We start from the raw sequence: 16,611 nt of genomic DNA, 5'->3' as shown, positions 1-16,611 counted from the left end.
ACGGGCAAGGGGGACAATCTCACTCAAAAACTCCTCTCCGCATCATTGACTTGATCGTCGGAGGGGTCGGGTCGAGCAACCGACCCGACCTGTGTGCAGGAACTCGACCGCTGCCGAATCCACTTGGCGTCGCAGAACTTTCCAGCCAGACCCCCTGCATCAGCCACCACAACATCCCAAGGGGAGCCACGTCTTGTTAGTTTGGCAAGTCCCATAGTCCCACATCGGGAAAATTAGACTTGTTGTCTCGTCTTGGAACTATAAATAAGGGCCTGGGCTTTGAAGTCAGATGTACCACAGGTAGCACAAGAGGCACCACAAGAAAACCTGCTTACGGTTTCGGTTAATTCTTGTTTAGTAAGCTGAAGGTGTTTTATGGCCTAGGAACATCTTCCTAAGGCATTTGTAAGTGTCCCTCTTTTATAGTAGTAATTTGCTCCTCTTTCTTCCGTGGATGTAGGTCAAAGTCAATTGACCGAACCACGTATATCTGGTGTTCTGGTGTTTTGTTTGTTCTTGTCGCTTTTATCTTTCCGTTTTATTGTCTTTGTTGTGTTGCCAAAATTATCTTGTGGTAAATATCCTGGGGCTAGCTCTAACAAACTGGTATCAGAGCCTGGTTCTGGGATTTTTTGGCAACAATGACAATAACAAAGATTGTTGTTGAGAAATTCGACAGAAATGTCAACTTCGGCATGTGGCAACTCAAGATGGAGGCCATTCTGGTTCAAGACGGAGTTGATTTGGCACTTCAGGGTGCTGAGAACATTCCAGATGGTACGTCAAAGGAAGATCTTGCGGGTATGGATAAGAAGGCCCGATCCAGCATCATTCTAAACCTCTCTGACGAGGTTTTACGGGAGGTAGCTACGGAGACTACGGCTAAGAGCATGTGGGACAAACTTAAAGCCTTGTACATGAAGAGGACAGTGGAGAATCGTCTCTACTTGAAGCAGAGTCTGTATATGCTTCGGATGGTTGAAGGTACAACTATACTCTCGCATCTTGATAAGTTTGATTCTTTGGTTATGGATTTGGAGAATATAGATGCAAAAATTGATGATGAGGATAAGGCTTTGTTGCTCTTGTGTTCTCTTCCCCAATCTTTTAAGCATTTCCGTGATATTTTGATTTATGGAAAAGAAACAGTTTCGTATCAGGAAATTAAATCTGTACTAAAATCTAAGGAGCAAATAGACAGAGATATCACTGGGGAAAGTAGAGGAAATCAGGCTGAGGGTCTGGTTGTCAGGGATAAAATGGATAAAAGAGAATTTGACAGTAGTAGATCTAAATCTAGATCTAAATCCAGACATAGAAATTTGGAATGCAGATATTGTCATAAAATGGGGCACATTAAATCTGATTGCTTTAAATTGAAAAATAAATTAAAGCAAAAGGAAAAAATTGTTGAGAAAACTACTAAGTCCGCTGAAGCTAGTGTAGCTTCTGATGAGAATTTTGGAAATATTTTCTTTGCTACTGATGACAGGACAAAGTCTAAAAATGAATGGATTTTAGATTCATGTTGTTCTTATCACATGTGTCCCAATAGGGATTTGTTTTCCACATATGAATCTTGTAATGGTGGAATTGTTTTGATGGACAATAATGCCGCATGTGATGTTGTTGGTAGAGGCATAATTCGAATTAAAATGCATGATGGTATTGTGAGGACGCTCACTAATGTTAGACATGTTCCTGATTTGAAAAAGAATCTCATCTCTTTAGGCACCCTAGAAGCTCTTGGGTGTAAATACACAGCTGAAGGTGGAGTTATGAAAGTTTCTAGAAATGCCCTTATTGTTATGAAAGCTTGTAGGTCTGGTAGCTTGTATATTCTGCAGGGAACTACTGTCACAAGTTCAGTTGCAGTTTCGTCATCATCATTGTCTGATTCTGACATCACCAAATTATGGCATATGCGTTTGGGTCATATGAGCGAAAAAGGTTTGAGCATATTGAGCAAAAGAGGTCTACTTTGCGGACAGAGTACTGGGCCACTGGACTTTTGTGAACACTGCATTTTTGGAAAGCAGAAAAGAGTCAGCTTCAATTCTCCGACAGTTCACAAAACGAAAGGTACTCTTAACTATATTCATTCAGACCTTTGGGGTCCAGCTCAAGTTCAGTCTAAGGGTGGTGCTAGGTATATGTTGACTTTCATTGATGATTATTCTAGGAAAGTTTGGGTTTATTTTCTGAAGCATAAAAATGATATTTTTCTAACATTTAAACAATGGAAGGCTTTGATTGAGAAGCAAACATGTAAACAGATTAAGCGGCTTCGAACAGATAATGGCATGGAATTTTGTGAAGGTGACTTTGAAGAATTTTGCAAAAATGAAGGAATCGTTCGGCATCGCACTGTTAGGATGACGCCTCAGCAAAATGGTGTGGCCGAACGTATGAACAGAACACTCTTGGAGAGAGCGAGGTGTATGATCTCAAATGCAGGGTTGACAAAAGACTTTTGGGCAGAGGCGATTAATATGGCCTGTTACGTTGTCAACCGCGCTCCTTCTGCAGCACTTAACTTTAAAACTCCAGAGGAAGTTTGGTCAAGTACTCCTGCTGATTATTCTGATTTTAAAATTTTTGGGTGCCCAGCATACATGCATGTAAATGAAGGAAAATTAGAGCCTCGGGCTAAAAAGTATATTTTCCTTGGGTATGCTTTTGGGGTGAAAGGATACAGATTATGGTGTCCTGATCTCAAATCCCCAAAATTTATAATCAGTAGAGATGTTACTTTTGATGAATTATTTATATTATCTTCCAAAGAGGATTCTACTAGTTGTACAAATGATAGTGCGCAGAAGCAGGTGGAGCTTGAGATTGGTAGTTCAGATTCTTTTAAGTTGAACTCTTCTACTCAAAGAATGCTAGTAGGTGGTCCCGAGTCTACTGACGTAGATGATCCAGAGGAAGAGCAATATTCCATAGCCAAGGATAGACCACGGAGAAATATTCGACCACCACAAAGGTATGCAGATTTGGTTGCATATGCTTTGTCTGTTGCAAAAGAGACAAGTGAAGTTGGTGAGCCTACTACCTATTCAGATGCAGTTTCTTTTGATAATTCCGCTAAGTGGTTGATTGCTGAGAGAAAGGTCCTTGTTCAGAAAATTCATACGAAGGACAATCCAGTTGATATGTTTACGAAGCCTCTTCCGGTTTACAAGTTCAAGCAGTGTTTGGACTTGGTTTGTGTTCATTGTTGGTGATTGCCCATTAGGGCTTTTGTGAAGAAGGTGGAGCAAGTTTTGTTGGGACATGCCAAGGTGGAGATTTGTTAGTTTGGCAAGTCCCATAGTCCCACATCGGGAAAATTAGACTTGTTGTCTCGTCTTGGAACTATAAATAAGGGCCTGGGCTTTGAAGTCAGATGTACCACAGGCAGCACAAGAGGCACCACAAGAAAACCTGCTTACGGTTTCGGTTAATTCTTGTTTAGTAAGCTGAAGGTGTTTTATGGCCTAGGAACATCTTCCTAAGGCATTTGTAAGTGTCCCTCTTTTATAGTAGTAATTTGCTCCTCTTTCTTCCGTGGATGTAGGTCAAAGTCAATTGACCGAACCACGTATATCTGGTGTTCTGGTGTTTTGTTTGTTCTTGTCGCTTTTATCTTTCCGCTTTATTGTCTTTGTTGTGTTGCCAAAATTATCTTGTGGTAAATATCCTGGGGCTAGTTCTAACACGTCTGATCCCAGCCATTTGGAGCCCTGAACCAGCCGCGTCGACCCCGAGGTCACGGCTGAAAAAGTTACTTACCATAACAACTGTATCGATTGATTTTTCTTTTATTAGCTACTCAAATATTCACATAACTTGCTTAGATACGATTGTTCAATAGAGATCCACGAATCCAAGATGCTCTCTCTCCCCGTAGTCGCATCGATCGAAGGATTGCGACTTGAAGTCTTCTCTCCGCAAGTGTTGAAATTTCAACAATGCGATGGTTTTAAGCTAATCTTTCGATGAAATTAAGTGCCACTCCAAGACCCCGATTCATGCCCAATCCAGTATGTCCGTTCTAAAGAATATGCCACTATATGAGTTGCAACTCGGGAATAAACTTTTGGCTATAAGATTAAGATCCATTGTTTAGGACACTGAATCCATAATCTCAAGTCATAAAATGAACGATGCAATAGTTAACACATGTAAGATGGAATTCTCAAAATGCTCGATTGGTCTTTTCTGATCAAATAAGAAAAATGTAATATATATAAAAGATAATCCTCATGCGTAAAAGCAGAAGCAACCATTTCTTGCTGGGCTTAACGGACGCCAGGCCTGCTAATCGTTCGTAAACGGGTCGGATCTCCATTAAGAACAGCCCATCTACTTCGAAGATGCCTCGTGAGGTCATTTCGAAGACGTCAGGGTCAATCACTCTCTCGGCCCCTCCTCTCGTGAATTGACACGTCACGATGCTTCTTGATGAATCGTGTCGATCAATCATTGGTCGAGATAGCAGGGAACAATCAAGTCGAGGTGGACACGTGCTCGATCAGATGTAGATCAGCCGCAGATGGGGCCGGGAACAGTCAATTTCGGGCAAGTTGTGATCTTTTTGGGCTTTTTTGGGCCACCAAATCCGTCGAGGCACAAGATTTATATTTCTCGAGGCCTGAAAATATAAATTGAAATTACCAAATTATCCATGATGCTCTTACTTAGTATGAGGGCCCCACCCAACAACCCAACTACAGATGCACATCATTGCTTAGCTCCTTCCAAGAAGGATGAATGAAGCCAACAAGAAAAAGGCGCAGGGCCGCTGCGCTCCCGCCTCGTAGCCCGCGCTTAATACGTAACCATCAAAGGAGGGCTGTAAAGCCAGCGCAGGGGGGTTGGAGCTTACACCAGAACGGCATGAAAGCAACGAGGCACGCAGTGCATGCATCAGAGCAGCAGCTCGCTTGGTGGGAGTGCGAGCCCGCCTCAGGCCACGAGAGGCATGCAGGTGCTCGACTCCGTCGCCCGTCCGGCGTCCCCACCCCCAAAAGCCATGGCAGCTAGCAGAGAAGGGAGGGAGAAACTGTAGCGGTACTCTCGCCACGTAACTCTTGGGCAAGCTTCTGCAACACGCATCTCGCTCGTCTTCCTCCGGGCCGCCTTTTTCGCTGCTTGCTGTTTTCCTTTTTGTCTCTAGTTTCCCATGCTTTGTTACTCTCGTTCGAGTCTGCAGCTCTAATTGATATACGCCACTTGTGCTGCAGGCCTGTGAGACATCAGGATGCAGCTAGCAGAGGCTCCTCTACTGTTTGTTTTACTGTATCAGCCGATGGGTTGTTCTTGCATTCTCGAACTTTAGATCTGAAGGTTGGGAAGGTAATCCACATTTTTTGGGATTAAGTCCCCCGTTTACGGCTATTGAAATTTTAGGGTCAATGATAATAATAACCACGTCAAACTTTGCACTACCATATAAGCGATATGAATCGAGAAACGAGCAACCACAATGCATAAATGGAGTGAAGAAGATGCATTCAAACAGATACCGGAATTTAAGAAGGGGGAAAAAACAAAACAAAGAGAGAGAGAGAGAGAGAGAGAGAGAGAGAGAGAGAGGCAACTGCAGAAATAAGAAAGGAGAGCAATATATGTTCCATTAATGAGGCCTCTTAAAGATTGTTTCCTACTGCAAGCACAAGGGCCAGTCGGGCATGGCCAACGACTGAACTCTGAAACCATTCATAAAAGGACGATTATAAGCCCGCAGGATCCCTGTGGACGCATGTACGTGGATGGGAGCGACGTCGGCCTTGCCTCTGATCGAGAGAGATCCCTGTCACCCTCATTGGGCACACAGATCAAGGCCTGACAGATCGGGGCCACTGCCGGAGCAGCTTCCACCGTTGAGAGCTTGCATTTGCAGGATCCTTCATGAGATGTAAAACCCTATATTACCATCGTGTTTTAACCTACGACCCACGGGCGGATTCTGGCAAATCACCAGCACAAATAGCCATTGATCTGTTTCCGTGTAAACCAATCATTCGCTGCCAATAAACCTCGTGTGGATGTGAGCTCTGTCAGAACTGTAGTGCACCGAAACAAGGTAGCGGTTTCTACAACACGAGGCCTGTAGAAACCAGCAACAAGTCTATTTTACTGCTTCTCCCTCCTGCACACGAAACTTTATCGTCCCAACCTTGTCGTAGATCAATAAGGTCAAAGTGATGAAGAAGTTCCGCTGCTAGCTGATGCACAGGAAAATTCAACCTACGTGGTCCCATGCAACCCTTGGTCGTATCATTTTGCACGCATTACCCGCGTCCTTCCCACCCACCCGCTCACCAAAGAAACACCGCTTCCTTTACAATAAACAAATCAATGTTGAGAGGTACGAACCACGAAGTTTCTCTTTCTCTCTCTATGCGCTATGCTAGCATCCATTCAGTAAAGAAGTATATAGATGGACTGATGCAGTGCAGTACTGAGCACTTTAAACCAACTTCGATCAATATAGGTTAATAATGCCATGTTGCCTGCAAGTGTGAAAGGAAATAACCCAACATCCAAGTGGGCTAAGGTGACAGAAAAGCAAAGTAATGAGGTCTATCACATATATGCTAAGGTAAGAAAGGGTTTGATCCTGTCATTCTGAAACACCACTGAGGATCAAGGAGAGGTCATCATCAAGAACATGTGGTGGTGTTGGCGGTAGTTGAGCTCAGCCAAAAGAGAGAGCATGCAGGCATCTAGAGATACGAGTCCAGCCATGGACAGCAGTGGCCGGGCATGAGATTAAAAAAGACAGATGCTTAAGACTCGGTACTCGCTATAAAGTTTTAGCAGCCCCTGGACCACCTTGGAGATGAGAGCAGGCTCATGCACACTTTGCCTTAGCTTACATGCGTACCACATCTGCTCTCTCAGCATGAACAGGGACCAGCTATCTGTCTTCTTCTTCTACATTATAGCTTCTACATGTTCGAGCTAAGGTTGAGAGAGCTTGTTGCCACGCCCATGCCGATGAGCGCACCATGTATGGGAAACAGTGGTGCCATGAGAAAGTGCTGCAAGCATATTAGTTCCTTGGTGCCAAAGATCACATGCTATAGATATTGTTGTCTATATAATTTGATTGCATGATATGAGACCCATAGGAAAGGACAATGTGCAAAGAAAGTGATTCTGACCACGTGGGCATACCAAAGCACTTGGCAATTATTTGCCGGCCAAGTGATCATAGTGGTATGTTGAAACCTTCAACGTATAGCGGCCGGAAACTCTTCATCAGCCGATGCAGACTTCCATCTCAAAAGGAAGAGAAGAAAAGCAAGTCATCTTAAATGTGAGAAAGTCCCTGTTTAACATTATGAAGTTACAGATTTAGACTACTCCCAAATCGTGTACTAATCAGCCTTTATCTACCATCTTGTAATATTATAATATATCTTATTTCTGCATCGGATACGCAAATGACATGAGCTTCCAAAGAAAAAGGTAGTATGGGTAAATGTAGGGAAAGTATTTTGAAGTTACGTCCTCTTCAAAAGTTAACAGCTATGTTTCGAAGTCCCCATGAGATCTTCCTCCAGTTTCTTTGGGGTGCATTATTCAAGCCTGCATGATGTGATGATTTCTGATCTCGACGGATGAGAAATATCAAGTGGACCGATAGAAATTTCCATCACAATAAATGCACAATATTGACTAAATTCATATAAAAACGAGAGCGGTGACACCACATGAAGACAACGAACATTATTTATAACTACTCTGTCCATCCTTAATTTCCTGTCACTGCTTCTGACAATTCAGTCCAAGTTTCATCCTATCTTTCTTTGTTGTTATTGGTCAATTCTACAAATTGCTCAGTTCTAGAGATCAAACTATATGATACCAATGTTCAGATCAGATCAAGAATTACCATCATATTCGCTTTCTGCAGGTCTTCACAGGAAACCTTCCTTTCAAGGAAAAGTTCTAAATTGTGCTTCAAGAAGCCACCAGTCAGTACTCTCAGATCTGATCAGGAACACAAAAGAAACTTGTAAGTCTTATAAGCCTGAGCAAATCAAAATCAAATGCTTGTTTTTAGCCAATTATGCTTGCCACATTAGTATTTCAAAAATGTAAAATAAAAATAAAACAACAACATCAAATCAGCTTCTTACTGCAACTAAACTAAATTGTTTTGATTAACATGGTGACTGGAACAGATTTGCTCAAATGCACATTGTACAACTCTCATCTTCATCATTTCTTTAATGCCACGAATGCATACATAAAAGAGAATATATATATATATATGTACTTTATTTATTTAAATTTCTAATTCCTTTCTCTTTAAAATTTGGGTTAGTATTCAGTGCACGTAAACCAAACATCAGAGAGGAACTCATTGTTGGCCGAGTGCAGCAGTAGCAGAAAATGCACAAGCATATGTACACAAGGAAAGAATTCAATAGATGAACCATAAGGGAAAGCTTACATCCAACATACGTCGAATTGCAATAGTTTATACGGACACTTCAAGAAGAGGCTCATGATATCTAAAAGATATAAGTAAATTGCGAGTTAGAAAACTAAGACACGCGATTATGATGCTTATTAGTGAGATTAGTTTATAGGAGTGCAAACATCAAACTGAACAATAGGAGTCTTATCTGAGGGAATTGGAATCACTCTAATCCAACGTTTAACATTATGGCCCCAAAGCTATGATAAATGAAATTGACACCATTGTGGCCCCAAAGCTTTAATCTCTATAAATTGCAAGTTCTTTAACCATAGAAGAATACCCTATTTCGCATGCTGTGACAATTAGCAATACGGATGATGTTCGTTGCCCAAACATACATACTCAACTGGTTCACCAAATTAAATTTCATAATGCATCATCATGGCCTCAGAGATGGAGTCATAATTCATGACCAATAGCAATACCATTCAGCTGTCTAAAAGGTCTATGAAAAATATAATATTGTAATAGACATCATATCTTTAGGTTACATATGCATTTACAAGTTTTTCAACTGTGCCAATGTATTGTTTTCTGCAAATTACATGACCATTTTTTGTGATCTTGTGATCAAGACAAAAGAAGACTGATTCAATGGCTGTTCTATCTAAAGTTGTTAACTATCATCTCAAATTCAAAGGACCAAACCTATTGTCATGTGCATGCTCATTCATCTTGATACATAGTACAATAATAGCAATTCTTCCCCCTCAATAGACGTCTTCAAATCAGATCAATAACATGTGTGATCAATCAATAACATGTCCATTCTATATGCAAGGATTGCATCTTAATTAGTTTCACAGTATGCTATCATGTGAGCAAAATTCATTGATGTTGCAAAAGCAAAGGGATTCCGCCATGGCATGTTGAGAGATGCCCTAAATAAAACTAGCATGCCAAGATGACCAAATAAATAAGACTTAGAAAAAGTACTTATATAAAACTCGATTAGCATATCAAAGTACGACCATTTGAAAGTAAGTGAATTGATTACGTACAATGCCAAACCTATAATATATATGTTCATGACCAATATAACATTAATCAACACGAATACCACACAATTTCTTCAAATACTTAGGTATGTATCCGACACTGTACTAGACAAATTGACAATGAGTTATTCCTTAATCAACATCGGTATCGCAAGCGCAAAATTTTCCAAGTCATAACTAGCATTTTCCGAAGAAACAATGAGAAGACCCATATAATATGCATGAATGAACCTTGTTTTATTCTGCGTCGATAAGCACAAGCTATTCATCACCGCATGATGTTGTACTCATGTGCACAACCATGTAAAACTAAAAGAAGGTATCTCTTTGTTCAAGTAGGAGCCAATTACGATCTTATTATAGTCCGGAGAAATGAAATAAAATGTTAGTAGTAGCCATGTTGTTGTCTTTCTAACCTTGCTTTCGGTGGAAGAGTTTCATGGGACCAGTCTGTAGCATTACGGTAAAGTGATATAAATGTCACTCTCTTGTAGCATCAGCAATGAATGAACATGGCATGACTGATAGAACAATACCAGCTTTCGATCAGATTAATTACTAATTAACCTTCACGAGATTGGAAGCATTAATGGCTAGTTAATCACTAATTAACATTTTAAACGGAACATATAAGGAGATTTTCTTCTAATGAAAATTGTAAGGAGCAATTTTTGAGTGAAAATTGCTAGAGACAACGAAATACTTGTAGGGAAAAGATTGGGATAAAGCTACTAAACATGTAGATTATTTTTGCCTTCAAAGTTTCATTTACATGTAAATCATATGAACTTCTCCGTTTAATTTTGGGAGTAAGAAGATTAATAATCCAGTAAAAGCATGAAACTATGGAGAACATCGCACCTTTGTGTACATATATCAACAGGTAGAACTCAATAAATTTGCAGCAAAAGCAAGGATAATCCAACTTTAACAGCCTTTAATTAAATGAGGAGCAGGTAATTCATCCTTCTGCAACTTCCTTCGGTGACACAAGTTCTACAAGACATTCAGCTAAAAGGAAGGGAAGGAAGAAAACATATGCAGGTGTATGGAGTCGTGTCCTAAGCTACCCATAGTGCATGGATGAAAGTATTGTAACGCTGCCACAGCAGACCAAAAAGTAATCCCGGTAAATGCAAGATAGGAAAATGGACAGAGAAGGATTGCGATCTGACCTCTATTTGCTCCAGAACTGTCTGTCCTCCATTTTAAGGAATGCCGAATCGACTAGTTTGGAATCTTCTGAGAGAGACGACGCTGTTAAAACCTGGCTTAGGAGTTGGAATAAACTCCAATTCAAAGGAAGATCAACAAAGACATGAGAGTTTATAGCAAAAGAATCCTATGTTGTGGGCTTACGAGCCTTTGAATCTTCCAGCGTATTTACACTTTTAAGAGAAGATTATGGAGGATTAAACCAGCTCTTGATTTGGATGCACCCATCCGTTCTTCCGTTTTTAAGAGTAAAAGAGAAGCACAAGATTAAAGAAAGAACCTCCAAAACTTTCATTCTATTCGGGTTCGATTTCCATCCCAATTGATCAGGATGTGAATGGCAATATGCTCCCTCGCAGGGTCCTTCCTCCTCATAGGTCAAGATCCAACGACGAATGCTGCTCCTTGCTCATCGAGGACGATGATGCCAACGAGGACTCGACGCTGCCATGCTGAAATCGGAGGAGATGGAGAGCAGATGTTTCTTGCGATGGTAACAGGCAAGATGATGTAGATTCGCCGCCGTCGCCGCCGCCGCCGTCGCCTTCTGATTCGGGACGGACAAGGTTGACTCCGAATAGCCTTACACGCTTGGCCGTCGCCTGGCTGTGGACCTCCGGCATCGGTTCAAGAACCATGGACAGGCCGCCACTGCCACTGGGTTGCACCTTCACGGGTGGCGGCCCGGTCTCTGGGGAACGAAAGAAAAGAAGCTGTCTGCCGATAGCACTCGGGCTCGCGACACTGTATCCATAGCTTTCGCGGCGGTGGTCGTACGCCGACGCCGGTGGCATGACGAGGTGACCGCCCCACGGTCCTACCGACCGCACAAAGGATACGGCCGGGAGAGGAACGCGGGGCATCCGGGCCGGGTCGTGGTTCTCCGGCCGCCGCTTCCAGTCGATGTAAAGATTGCGTTGACCGGAGTCGCCAACGCCACGACTGAAGGAGACGGTGTCCCCGGCGTCGAGCCGCTTCTCCTTGACGAACCGGCTCCATCCCTTGGTCATCACGTAGCTCTGGCTGCTGTTCCAGTAGGAGTACCTGAAGCGCCAAGATTTGCCGGTGCGGTCCTCGAAGCTGAGCAGCAGCCCCTTCTCGTTGGCCGACGCGTCCAGCGGGAAGTACCTCTCGGCGTGTTGCTTCGGGATCACCAGCCGGTTTAGCTTGCCGACGTCGCTTGGCGTTACCACCTTGTCGAACATGTGCTCCTTCTCCACAAAAAGGTTGTCGCCGTTGGCCGAGGAGCCGTCGTTCCGCCTGAAAGGAGCGGAGGAGGACGATGGCGACGAGGAGGAAGAAGGGGAAGGTACGAAAGCAGCATATCTGCAATCTTCCCCTTTCTCTTCTTTCTCGGTGATGGAAAACCTATTTCTTCTTCCATGCGTGAACTCCATCCTCAAAAGAAACCCCAACTAAAAGTGATAGCAGCAGCAGCAGCAGCAGCAGGAGGGCTACTATTCCCCTGATATTAGTATCTTCTTTTCCTATTTCTTCCTTCCTTCCTTCCTTCCTTCTATTATCCTGATCTGCGATCTAAAGAAAGAATCAAAGGGGGCGGGGGGTCGGTGCCTCAAGTTTTGACTGCAGAGTAGAAAGGTTTGTAGATTAAGCGGGATGCCATTGACCCCTTGGGAGAAGAGATGAGATGTTGAGTGCATCGTAACACCACTATATTAGCTTGTTTTCGTGGCTTATTCTTTGTCCTACCAACCGAGACCGCCTTAGAAGTTTCCCAGAAGAAGGATGGTGGTATGTTAGCCATGCTGCTGCTATAGGTTAAGAGAGCAGCATCCTATACTGTAGTGTGTGTGTGTGTGTATATGAAAGAGAGAGAGAGAGAGAGAGAGAGAGAGAGAGAGAGAGCAGTAAACGTTGCATAGTTAACAGCAGCAAGTTTATAAAGGAGGGAGAGGAATGAATTATCAATCTGACTGGGTTCATGTGGCCTTGTCCCTTTCGTCATACATTTACAGAGATGACCTGTGACGAGCCCCACTAGAGCAAGTCGTTCTAAAGAACAAAGGCCCTCAGCCTGGTTCTCCACTGCGTCGCAGAGACCACAATCACTCATATATAAACTTCATCTTATTCGGCCTATGCATTTGATGTCACATCTCCTGTTTGGTTACTCTCGTTCGTTTGGGCTGCTTCTGTATGATATTGTTTGGTAGGGTAAATGGAAGAGCAGAAAGCTTGGCTTGGTTTGACCAGAGAAGAATACTGTGACTTGAGCTTTACACTGATAACTCAACAACGGAGGGTAGCAGCTGGTCTTTCTCCTACCCATCAGACACTCCTCCTCGACACTTCTGAAACCCATGTAGAGAAAGAGAAACATGAACATGTGATCGAATCTGAATGTGAGCTTTGATACTGATCTCGAGTTCAAATTAGGTGTGCTAAATTTCCATCTGCTTTCGTCTGGAGTGGCCAATATCATCGTCCCAGTATTATAAATATTCAACTCTATATGGGAATTGATACAATTCCAAAAACACACACATAAATTATTAATCGATACAATTGCAAGAACACATACATATAATTATGCAAGAATTGAGAACTCCACCTCTACTTTCTTAACTATCTCCACTCTCTTTTCCTAGAGTGGCAAAGCTCGAGTCTTTCTTTACGAAAGGATCTCCTGACTTAAGCATTAGAAGAGGAATATTGATATAAATATCGGAAGAAAAATGTTGGAAAGACTATACTATCTCCCTTGATTTAAATATCTCTTTCTCACATTAGTGAGGAAGGTGAAATCGACTTCATCCATCATGTATGGACAATCTTCGTCTAATTGACAGAACGACACCCATCAACATTACATGATTTGGTGGGGATGAGCATCATGGACGGTAGCAATAATAATCTTTTGGACCCTACATTATTAGTCGATCACATGCCCATTTGGACCCAGGAGGTGGATATTATACCAATTAATTACAGATTATCCTTATAATTAATTATCTTTAATGTTTTAATCCTTGTTTTTTCAAAAGTTACGTTTGAGATTTCTATACTTATACGAAGATAAAACATCTAATCTCGTTTCTTCTTATACTATCGACTCTGCTAACGAAAATACCGTAAGATTTATCATTTGGGTTTATCATTGAGTACTTACGGTATTTTAATTAAAGATAAATAAGATTAAATATTTTATTTTTATAAATATAAAAAAAAATTAATATAATTTTTAAAAATATAAAGATCAAAATATTAAAAATAACTAATTAAAAATATATAATTAATCCATATTATAACGGCTCCCAATCCCCAATTTAATCTTACGTATAGTATGAGTTGTCATCCTCTTCCCAAGGCCACCTTTCTTAGCTCAGGATCTCATCCCGTGGCAATCATATGCTATTATAACCCAGTAAGCATCAGGTTCTTTCTTTCCTGTTTCTCTTGGTCATGCCTCTCCTCATCTGTCTGCTTTCCAAGCTCGCAAGCTCTGAGACGCAAACCTGAGGCTGGATGCGTCGAAAGGGTGAAACAGTGTGGTAATTTGGACGGCTCAGATGAGCTTGTGACGAAAAATCAGGAGAAGAGAAGGAATCTTAAAGATGTCCCCATCAACCATCATCGACGTGATACCGTCCTCTTCGATCCCTCCTATGCGCATGGCTTCCGCACCCAGAAGAAATGAAACCTGTCGACTTCCTGAGCACGATATCACGTGGTAGCCAAGAATGACCGCCATCTATTTGGTTAGCTGCCATGTTCCCATCAGAACAGCGACCTCAGCGAGCTCTGTCCTCGAGAGACACCTCCATCTCCATTTTCATCATCATCTCCGGTAGACGCTGCAGCATTCCATGTGCATCTTCCTTAGCCTACTCGACTTCTATGAGATGGTGGCTCCCAAAGCTTCGCAAATTAATCTGTGGGTCGAGGCACTGTTTGATGCCGACCGAGACAAACATGTGAAGGGAACGCCTCTCGTTTTGAGGTCGTAATTGAATTTGCATCTGTTTATTCTGATACAATTAGACAGATCCCAAAACATGACACACACAACATCTTCACTTTCTTCCATCCGAAATCTATCATAACAATTGCTAACTCATCACAACTTACACATGTCAGTTGTGTATAAAAATCGTATACGAAATAATCTTAATATTAAGAATTGAAATCAAATAATCATAGAATAAAATTTAGATGCGTATCTTTCTATATCATTCAAAAAATCTTTATCTAATCTATAAGCGCATCATCATCCGATCCTAAAGGTACAGCGATATCGATATACAAAGAAAACTAGACTTGCCTTCAATTAAAAAATGTGTAATCTCTCTTATCTTATTATGTATTCAGTCCCTCATAAAGAATATTATTATAATCGAAATTTTCTTTTATTAATCGATAATTGTAATTAGAATCTAATCAGATTTATAATATATCATACAAAATCAAACATAATACATAATCTAATATTCTCTCACTTGTCCATTGGTAAGACATAAAAAAATTAAAAATAAAATTTTATTAAAAAATAATTTTACTAAATTAGATTCTAAAAATTTTGAAAAATATTTTACAACCTATATACAAATTTTATAAAACAGACCAATAAATCTAATAAACACAATAATACTACATTAAGTCTAACTATCAATGTCAGTCATAGTGGTATATTATACTCTCTTATATATACTACAATATGGTTAGTTTTTATCGGAGGATAAGGTTGAGTAAACGAACATTGTTACCACGGAAGCTAAGGAGAACAGAATTAGTGCAAACCTTACAATATGAAAGTAGAGCCCATGTATGGGAGTTGCAATTTGTTTTTCTATCGACCAAGGGGAACTGCTCGGAGAACACAGAAGTGTTGAAGCAGGGGTCAAAAGGGACGAGGAAGCGACGACGAATCTAGAGGGACTTAGCTACTCAGAACAAAGCATCAATTAGAATGAATATGGACTCAGAGATGTATCATAGTGTCATAGAGGCAGATCTACCGATCACGAAAAAAAGAATGGAGAGTAGGGCCATGGGCATGGCAGCACCATGGTACCGTAGAGGTGGGACTTCCGTGAAGTCATCGATCCTATATTCTCATAGAGGAAAAATGCTTGGTAATGAAAGGGATCGAGGAGGTAGAGAATACAGAGGTAAAACTCCAAGTACCGAGACAAGACTAAAGGGCAGAGGCTAGAGAACTTCATAAGATCGGTGTCAACGAGCTTCTCATCAAGATAGCCAAAAGTGAAAGTCTTCGGGTCAATACAAGAGTGCATAACTAAAGAATGAAGTAGATAATAATTTATAATTACCTTTTTTAATTTATCTTGTTAAGATAATCATGTTATTATATTAATTATAATATGCATATATATAAATATAAATAGGAAAATATAAATAAATATTTAATTAAGTAAATAATAATAATAATAATAGTACCTACTTAAACATGCATCATAAGTTGCTCACAAGCTCCATTCTAAAAATATATTCTTTAAATATTTCATGTTATAAGGCTTTAGTAAATAAATTAGTACTCTTCAAGATATTACTTAGGTTCTCAATTGATATTTATTTTTAATTTTTTCTCTAACTTCTAAGTATTTTATTTTGATATGCTTAAAATTACTAAAGTACTTATCATTCTTAGATAATAAACCTGCTATAGTATTATCACAAAATATCTTTAGTGATCTAATAATTGAATCAACCATACCAAGTTTTGAGATAAAATTTCACAGCCAGAAGCTTGATTTGTGGCATCATGCCACAAATTTGACTTTTATTATTGATGATGCAATAAGCAATTATTTTATACTTTTTTAAGAAAATTTTCCTCCAACTAATATAGATATAAATCCTGAAGTAGATTTTCTACTATCAATATAATTTACAAAATCAACATATTATGAATATCATGTTACTTCAAGTTAATCT

General features: G+C 40.6%; 1 protein-coding gene across 2 annotated transcripts; it reads right to left on the bottom strand.

Moving 5' to 3' along the window:
• Positions 1-7,707: 7,707 nt before the first annotated feature.
• On the bottom strand, positions 7,708-12,462 carry LOC135653447 (B3 domain-containing protein Os02g0683500-like). Of its 2 annotated transcripts, none has more exons than XM_065175434.1 (2): positions 8,453-12,462; positions 7,708-7,986 (listed from the first exon to the last, which is right to left on the bottom strand). In XM_065175434.1, the coding sequence occupies exon 1, from the start codon at positions 12,090-12,092 to the stop codon at positions 11,067-11,069; it is 1,026 nt and encodes a 341-aa protein (XP_065031506.1). In that variant the 5' UTR covers positions 12,093-12,462; the 3' UTR covers positions 7,708-7,986; positions 8,453-11,066. The 2 variants fall into 2 exon arrangements, with proteins under 2 accessions (XP_065031506.1, XP_065031507.1); XM_065175435.1 differs by having other exon boundaries at positions 10,656-12,462.
• Positions 12,463-16,611: the final 4,149 nt, after the last annotated feature.

The sequence above is a fragment of the Musa acuminata genome, chromosome BXJ3-11 (assembly GCF_036884655.1).
Source record: "Musa acuminata AAA Group cultivar baxijiao chromosome BXJ3-11, Cavendish_Baxijiao_AAA, whole genome shotgun sequence".
In the NCBI taxonomy this organism is placed as follows: Eukaryota; Viridiplantae; Streptophyta; class Magnoliopsida; order Zingiberales; family Musaceae; genus Musa; species Musa acuminata.
Note: the sequence above shows the minus strand (reverse complement) of the source record. Positions and strands in the feature narration are given on the sequence as shown.